We start from the raw sequence: 8,342 nt of genomic DNA, 5'->3' as shown, positions 1-8,342 counted from the left end.
GACCACAGCTCAACGTTAAAGGAGAAGGAGAAGGAAAGATTGTTCCATGATGAGGCCACCTGAGCATCAGTCTCATTACCTGCCGTCCCCCCGGCCCCTCCTCCTCCTCCTCCTCCTCCTCCTCCTCACCGTTGAGTTTTGATTCACCAGCGCCTCCGTCACCTGCGCCTGCCCTGTCGCGCGCCCGAGCGAGACGCCCCCGAAGTCAGTGAGGGGCAGGAGGAGGCTGGCGCTCCCGACGCTCGTGCGGGCCTGCCAGGCGTCAGAGGCGAGCGGAGGGGTCAGCTGAGGGGTCAGCTGAGGGAGGAACTGACCGAGATCTGAGGGAAGCTCTGACCCGCGGCGACGGAGTCTCGGTTGCGGAGGTAGAAGGAGAAGCTGATCGGAGCTCCGAAGGGACACGCGACGCCCGTCGGACAGTCGCCCGGAAGCCACGGGGAGACCAAGATGAGGGAAGCAAGCTCTCTGCTCCAGTTGCCGTAGCCTCTGCAGGACGCCTGCTGGACGTTGGGGCCGGAGAGGGGGAGGAGGCCGGTAGGAGTGGTGTAGCCCGTGAGTCCTGTGATGGTGATGGAGGCGAAGAGGGAGGGGAAGGAGAGGATGGGGCAGGAGGAGGCGATGGAGACGGTGATGAGGTTGTTGGCTGACAGCACGCTGCTCTCCTCCTTGATCGCGAGCGTTCGGTACCCGCAGCTCGTCTGCGAGGGCGACAACACCTGACCCACCAGCTCCGCGTCCGTCAGTCGCACGGGGTCGCCACCGCCGCTGGCCGGGCAGCTCACGGAGAGGAGGACGGGGGCGGAGGAAAGGAGGGAGGGAGGGTTGACCAGCGTGAAGGCGAACTGAAGGAGCCGGCGAGCAGGGAAGGTCTTGGTGGGATCGGTCTGGAGAAACAAGACGGCGCTGCTGGAGTCGTAGGTCAAGGAGCCGACGGCGTTGGGGAACACGAGCGATCCTCCTCCTCCCATGACCTGCCGGCCGAACAAGTTCCCCCCATCCTGGTACACGTCAGGCTGCCAGACGCGCATCTGCTGCTCGTAGGAGGAGGTGGCGCCGGAGGAGCAGGAGGCGTTGGGGAGGAGGAGGTTGAAGTCGTTGACGGCTGTGATGCCGAGGATCGAAGACCCTCCGACGGTCTTGCCGTTGAGGCGCGAGAGCGTCAGGTTGGTGGCGGGAGGGAGCGCGAAGTTGAAGGAGAGCTGGACGAGCAGCACGTTGAGAGCTGAGACAGCTCGGGAAGAATCGCGGATCGATCCCTCCAGCATCGCCGGAGGATCCTGTCCTGTCAGAATCGTCTGCGAGAAATTTCCTGCTGCAGTCATGAGTTGGGCTGCCTGCTGGCTGTCGGCGAGGTAGGAGCAGCGCTGCTGCTGCGCGGGGTCGCAGGTGTTGACGAGCGCGTTGAGGACGATGCTCTGCCTGCTCGTCGTGTTGGCCTGTCGGTTGCCGTTGCTGAAGGAGCACGTGAAGTCAAACTTGACGCCTGCGGTGATGGAGGAGGAGACGGCGAAGGAGAGGACGCCCAGCTGCTCGTCGAAGAAGATGCTGCCCTGAGAGACGTTGGGGTGAAGAGCCCCCGAGGAGGAGAAGAGGCGAGCAGGTCCAGGAGGGAGGCGGAGGCCTGTCAAGCCGGTGATGGTGACGTTGGCAGAAGGGAAGGAGGAGACGGAGAGGGCGAAGGAGAAGGAGAGATTGTTGCCTTGATAGGGAACCCGGTTGCTCTCCTGCACGGAGAGGAAGGTGAAGCGGAAGTTGTCGCTCGAGGGCTCCAGGAGGGACTGCCGGAAGCTGAAGGGGCTGGTGCGCCAGGCCTGGTAGTTCACGTTGTTGCAGGAGCACGAGAGGGGCAGGCAGAGTGAGCAGCTGGCCGCTCCCACCGTCACCGTCACGAAGGTCGAGGACGAGAAGTTCGAGCCCAGCAGGTCGCCGACTCGCAGTAGCAGCGCAAACTTGGAGTGAGCTTGGATGTCACAACCCGCCTGCAGCCTCCAGCTGCTGGTCGAGGAGACGGTGAGCTGGGGGAGGAGGCAAGTCTGGGAGGTCTGCTGACTCCCGTCCGCCTTCTGGTACCGCAGGAACATCGTCCTCTCCTCCTTCCTCCCCGGCAGGTTCGTCACCTCAAGCGTCGCTCCCTCCTGCACGTCCACGTTGACGCTTAGCTCGAGAAAGATCCAACCCGCCGACTCCCGCGAGGGCTGCCATACCGTCAGCAATGACGAGGCCCAGCTTGCCGCCTCTCCCGCCCCAGCACGTCCCCAGCTACGGGAGAAGCCGGCTTGAGCAGCACAGTGGCTGGGTTGTAGGAGACGCGGAGAGAGAGCTGGAAGAGCGACGGGCAGGAGCTGGGGGGGAGCTGGGAGCAGGCCTGCCGGCTGATGCTCATGACGTTGTTGACCTTGAAGACAAGGCTCAGCTTGGTCCCAGCTGGGATGAGCGAGTCGTTGCGGGCATAGAAGGTGAAGGAGGAGGAGGAGGGCAGCCAGTCGTAGAGCAGCGACGTCTTGTCTGCGCAGCCAAAGGACTGCAGGAAGCTGCCGCTCGTCTCCTGCGCGCAGAGGAGCTGGAAGCCGCTGAGCTGGGAAGGAAGGCCCGTGAGGAGGAAGGCAGACCTCGCCGCGATGGCCTGCGGGACGGTGATGGAGAGGACGAGCGAGTTGACGGCTGAGTTGACCCGGACGGTCTCAGTGACGGAGGCCGAGAGGAGGATGCTGGGGTCCAGCAGGGAGTAGGTAGCTGGAGTCAAGCAGGGCTCGTCCGCGCACTTGGCGAGGAGGGTGACGGGGGGCTGGTTGGAGGACCTCTTGGAGGAGCAGACGGCGTCGTTGCATGCGCAGCTGGGGCAGGTGACGGCGAGGCTGAGGGACTGGGAGGGGAAGGGAAGCGATGGGTTGGTGAGGTTGAACTCGATGACGTGCTCGTCCTCCGGTCGCATCCTGTGGGAAGGATGAAGGCGCAGCAGCAGCGTGTCGAGTCGGTTGCTCGCGATGCGATGGTGCAGGAAGGGCTGGGCCGAGGAGTTGACCGAGGAGCTGCCTGCGAAGAGGTAGGAGCCGTTGCCTGCGAGGGGGATCGCTGCGCAGATGCCGTCGTTGTCGAAGCAGCTGGTGAGGGAGACGTTGAGGGAGAAGTTGTAGGGGGGGAGGCCGGAGATGACGATGGTGGTGTTGGGGAGGAGGGAGGAGTTGCCGCGGAAGAAGAGGCGGACGAGGTTGAGGTCCAGGGGCATGAGCGACTGGAAGGAAACCTGGCGGATCACAAACTGCGAGACAGTCTCCGTGCTGGCGAGAAGACCTGAGGAGAGGTACGACTGCTGGTAGTCCAGGGCCCAGCTGACCTCCTTGAACGCCCTCGACGCTGCTCCCGTCGTCAGGCTGGCGTCAGCGGTAATGTAGTCGCATGAACTGAGCACGTCCGGGCCAAGGATCAAGATCTCCGGCTGGGGGAGGGAGGCAGGGAGGGAGACGTTGACGGCTGTGATCGGAACTCCTCCCACCACCTGCCCGACATTTGTGGTGGCGGGGAGGGAGGCGAGGCGGACGCCCTCCAGCTCGCTCTCGAAGGTGATGTTGGACTTGCTGCTGAGCAGGACGGTGGAGGAAGCGTTTACCAGCGGGTTGCTGCCGACGATGATCTGGAGGACAGAGGCGTTGAGCCAGGTGCAGGTGGGGGAGTCGCCGAGGGAGGAGGCGAAGGCAGAGGCGAAGACGTCGAGGCAGTCGAACTGCTTGGAGGGGTCGGGGATCTGATTCAAGTTGGTCGGGCGGTCGAAGGTGACGAGGATGGTGCCCATGGACTGCTGGGAGAAGAAGGCGAGGGAGATGCGAGGGCTCTGCAGAAGGTTCTCGATGGGAGGCGACAGGTAGGACCACTCGAGGATCGTCCGCGTCCTCGGGTTGACCACGAACGTGAAGAACTTGAGCTGGTACCGCAGGGAGGCCGAGGTGAAGGTCACACCGCTGAAGGTCGACACCCCAGCTACGAGCGAGCTGGAGCAGGGGAAGCTGCCGCTGATGAGGGTCAGGTTGTCGTCGTTGCAGTGGACGGAGGGGGAGGAGGCGAGCGAGACCCTCGCGCCTGCTGGGCCCGCCACCAGGATCATGCAAACCTTCCCTACGCAGTTGGAGGAGACGCCGACAGGGTAGGGGACAAGGGGCCCGAGGCCGCAGTCCGACCCGAAGCAGGTGGAGCAGGAGGGCTGGACGTTGCCGTAGGCGTCGACGCAGGAGATCTTGCCGGGGTCGAGGCAGGGGGAGAAGGAGGAGCAGCGGTCAGGGAGGGAGATGTTGCAGAGACCGATGGTCTGCCCCGGGTCGACGTCGAAGAGGTCGGAGGTGGTGGAGATGTTGGGGTTTGAGGAGAGGGAGAAGCTGAACTGGAAGGACGTCATGGCTCGACGGACCGCGAGGTCGGTGAAGGAGGAGGTCCCGTTGAGCACGCGCACGTTGAACGTCCCGTCGAAGTAGGAGAGCAGCGGGTAGCACCGCAGCTTCCCCACCTTCCCCTCCTTCAGTTCCACCCGCACGTGCAGTTCTCCTTCCCTCAATTCTGACGCCTCGTTCCCGAACCGATCGCGGACGCTGACCTGCGGCTGCTGGAGGAGAGGCTTGTCGGCGAAGTTGAGCTTGGAGGGCTGGCGGGCGACCAGGACGAAGGATGGCTCGCTGTTGACCACCGTGAAGACTCGGCTGGTGGTGTTGAAGCCGAGGGGCAGGCCGGAGGAGGAGACGGCGGAGAAGAAGAGGGAGTACCGGGAACTGCTCTGATCGATGCGGAGGTTGGTGAACGCCGCATAGCTGGCGGAGGCGAGCAGGGAGTGGTCGGGGCAGGTGGAGCAGGAGGTGGGAAACTCTCCGACACATCGCTCCTGGCAGCCGTCCGCTTGTATCCCCACCCTCGTCTGCGTCTGCCCGTCCACGAGGAGGGACACGTTGACCTTGATTCCTGCTGGGAGCTGGCTGGGCAGCACGAGGTTCTTGTTCAGGTCGGTCAGCAGCACGCGAGGCTGCACGGCGAGCGGCAGCCCAGCGACGGAGGTGACGGGCTGAGAGGAGGGGAGGATGAAGAGCTGCGACCAGCTGCCCGGCAGGACCTTGAAGGGGCTGCCGTCAGTCACGATGGAGTTGCGGAAGAGGAAGCGGAGGACGTAGCCCTCCTGCTGCAACCCCTGCCCCACTGACGCCTTGAGCAGCATCAGGTCCGTGAAGATCGCCTGCCCTGCGCTGGCCTTGACTGTGGTGGTCCCGAGGAGAGGAGAGTTGTTCGGGTCCTGCGGCTGCAGCAGCGCGGGGTTTTGGAGGAGGACTACGCTGACCTCGGCCTGAGACAGGGACACCTGCTGTTGCGACGAGTCGCGCAGGATCACCCGCGGCTGCGCCTTGAGCAGGGAGCCGCTCGTCTGGTTGCCCGTCGGAAACTCTGCGAGCTGGAGGAGGGAGACCTGCTTGATCACGTCGAAGGAGGAGGAGGTGACGGGGGTGACGGAGGTGAAGCCCTCGTAGGAGAAGAGGAGAGAGTAGCCCGAGCCGTCCTTGTCCAGGCTGAGGTCCGTGAAGATAGCGCTTCCTCCTGCCGCCTTTACGCGCGAGGTTCCCGAGAGGAAGGCGCCGGACGGGTTGTCCTGAATCCTCACAGACACGTATGAGGAAGCGTTCTCGACGTTTCTTAGGAAGCAGTCCATGACCTGCACTATCACCGGATTCCTGAAAGTCTCAGTGGCGACGCTCGTCTGCGGCTGCCCGGATGTCGGGAGGAGCAGACTGCTGGCCCCGTGAGCGACAACGACGGAGCCCGTGCTCGTGAACGTCCTGCTCCCGTCCGCCAGCATCACCCTCACCTCCACTGTGAAGGTCGACGAGCTCGCGGTCCACATGCCGCAGCTGGGGTTCTGCACGGCCACGCGCAGATCCGGGAAGCGAGCGACTCCCTTCTCCGACGTGACGTTGCTGGACCCGAGCAGCAGTGCCTGCGGAGAGCTTGGGAGGAGAGAGACGAGGACGGTAGGAGAGCAGCGGAGACTCTCGGCCTCGCACGTTCCTGACTCAGTCGCGCAGCCCTCATGGCAGTCGCTGGACGCGACGTTGCCCCACTGGTCGAGGAGGACGACAGTGAGAGGGGAGGGGAAGATCTCGTTCTCAGCTGCGAAGACTGGAGCGACGGACATCCTTGAGGGGGGGCCGCTGACGAGCAAGAAAGAGTTGGAGAGGGTAGAGACTTCGATGGTCTTGCCGCTCACGAAGTCGGTGGAAGGAGCAACGACGATGAACCTGTTGGAGGGAGCGGCCCGGGTGAAGACAATGTCCGTGAAGGAGGCAACGCCTCGTGAAGCCTGTCGGATGAACGCCTTGCCCAGTGACACGTTCCCCATGCTCGTCACGAGCTCCGTCAGCGCCACCTGGCTGGAAGGCACGCCGCTGCAGAAGACAGAGGAGTCGCTGCAGGACGAGATGATGTTGCCGTAGAAGTCCCTCAGCTTCACCGACACGTTGACCGGCGTGTTCACCACGAAAGTCCCGACCGGACATCTGGAGCAGGAGGGGGAGCGAGAGGCAGAGGGCTGGTAGAGGAAGGAGAGAGAGACCAGCTTGCCTGGGGAGATGTAGATGGGGTTGGTCAAGACAGAGATCTGCTCGAAGAAGCTGTCGACACTGATACGGAATGCAAGACGAAAGTCGGAGCGCGAGATGTAAGTACCTGTGTAGACAATCTCAGCTTCTACTCCTTCCCTCCCTTCCCCTCCCTTCCTCCTTCTCTCTCCTCTCACCGAGATCCGTGAAGGTCGCTGCCCCTGTCGTCGTCGAATACTTGGCCGCCACGTTGCCTGTCAGCCCCACCTGCCCCAGCGCGATCCCCTCAGCGATGTAGACGGGGGCTCCGAGGCAAGAGGAGTCCGAGCAGTTGCAGATGGGGACGGGAGGAGGGTCGGCCAGCGCGTCGGTGTAGTCGAGGCAGGGAATGGCGACGAAGACCGAGGAGGCGTAGGATCCAGTGACGAATATCGGGTTGAGCTGATTGTCACTGAAGGAGCCCGAAGGCTGCTGGGGAAACAGAGCGCTCTCAAATCCCGTCGTGTTCCCGATCTTCGCTACCGTCGGCTGGTTCAGGAGGACGATGCGATCGATGACTCCCGGGACGATCTGAAGGCTCCCCGTCGGGGCGAGCCTGATGACAGAGGACTGGCCGAGGAAGTAGAGGGTGGAGCTGAAGGCGAGGGAGTATGTGCCAGCCTTGTTGATCACCAAGTCCGTGAAAGAGACAACTCCTGCGTTTGGGACCCGACAGAAGAGGCAGGCGGCCGACGAGCAGTCGCAGCAAACGTTCGTGTAGCTCTTCAAGGCCTCGCAGTTAGCCTGCCTGCAGCACGAGCTCTCGGTGAGGGGGAGGGTCGGCTGGAGAGGAGGGAACGGGCTCGGGGAGGAGCTGGCCGTCAGCTGGAGGTAGACGGCAATGTAGGCGTCTTGGACAATCACTTCGTTGTCGTTAATCAGGTCCACGGCAGGGGAGGGGTTCATCGGCACCCCAGCCTGTACTGCTCCCCAGCTGTTGGGGATGTTTGCTGAGTACCTGAATCTTCCCACAGGAGCCTGCAGAAGCTTTCAGCGTCTACCAGCTGGTCGAGGAGCTGGGCTCTTACCGACACGGCGAAGTTAGAGTTAGGTTCTTTCGGAAAAGTTAAGATGATGGCTGAGCCAGAGATCTGGAACGTGAGCTTGAACGTCGAGCCCGCAGTGGGCAGCATAAGGTCAGTGAAGACAGCGAGCCCGCCCGTCGCCTGCACCCCCGTCAGCAGGACGCGAGTCTCTTCAGCTGCTCGACCTGTACGATGGACTTGCCGTAGAGCTCTCCCGAGTTGATCATCACCTGGACCTGGCTGCTGCTGTCTCGCACTTCCCTTACCATAGACGAGTTGAGGAGCTCGAGGATCGGCTGATCGCGGAAGGGCTGACGAGCGACAAGCCGGCCAGGTGTGACCACGTAGTTCAAGGCCGTGACGGAGACTTGTTGAGGGAGAGAGGGAGGGAGAGCGAGTAGAAGCAGGCTGAGAGCAACAAGAGTCGAAGAAGGCCTGACGCCATATGAAGACTTGTAAAAGTAGGACTGGAGCAAAGGGAAACTCGGTAGAACCATCGCTGTTCTCTCACTCATGCCTTGTTACGATCAATCATGGCTGGCAGCCGCCGTGCACCACGCTTTGACAAGACAAGTTGATTTCACCCCAAGATCCTGAAAGTACGCCTTCACACCCAGCTCGTGTGCCTGTGTGTCTGAATGCTCCTCATCTTCTCATCTCCTGTGTATCACCGTGTTTTCTCTATCCCTGCAACAGAGTTAATCTCAACAACACC

At 62.7% G+C, this 8,342-nt stretch overlaps 1 protein-coding gene across 1 annotated transcript in view; it reads right to left on the bottom strand.

Annotated features, from left to right (window-relative positions):
* The window catches only part of GUITHDRAFT_148436 (hypothetical protein), a gene marked incomplete at both ends in the record, with an annotated part of 13,266 nt that extends 5,142 nt beyond the window's left edge, over nt 1–8,124 (bottom strand). The window contains 7 exons of the mRNA XM_005819608.1: nt 4–59; nt 80–252; nt 315–2,195; nt 2,252–6,690; nt 6,761–7,580; nt 7,631–7,768; nt 7,813–8,124. Coding sequence (XP_005819665.1) covers nt 4–59; nt 80–252; nt 315–2,195; nt 2,252–6,690; nt 6,761–7,580; nt 7,631–7,768; nt 7,813–8,124 — 7,819 coding nt within the window. The remainder of the gene's footprint in view (nt 1–3; nt 60–79; nt 253–314; nt 2,196–2,251; nt 6,691–6,760; nt 7,581–7,630; nt 7,769–7,812) is intronic.
* Between the last annotated feature and the right edge of the window lie 218 nt (nt 8,125–8,342).

Source organism: Guillardia theta (genome assembly GCF_000315625.1).
Source record: "Guillardia theta CCMP2712 unplaced genomic scaffold GUITHscaffold_214, whole genome shotgun sequence".
NCBI lineage: Eukaryota > Cryptophyceae > Pyrenomonadales > Geminigeraceae > Guillardia > Guillardia theta.
The sequence above is the reverse complement of the archived record's forward strand: the minus strand, read 5'-3'. Positions and strand labels throughout refer to the sequence as shown.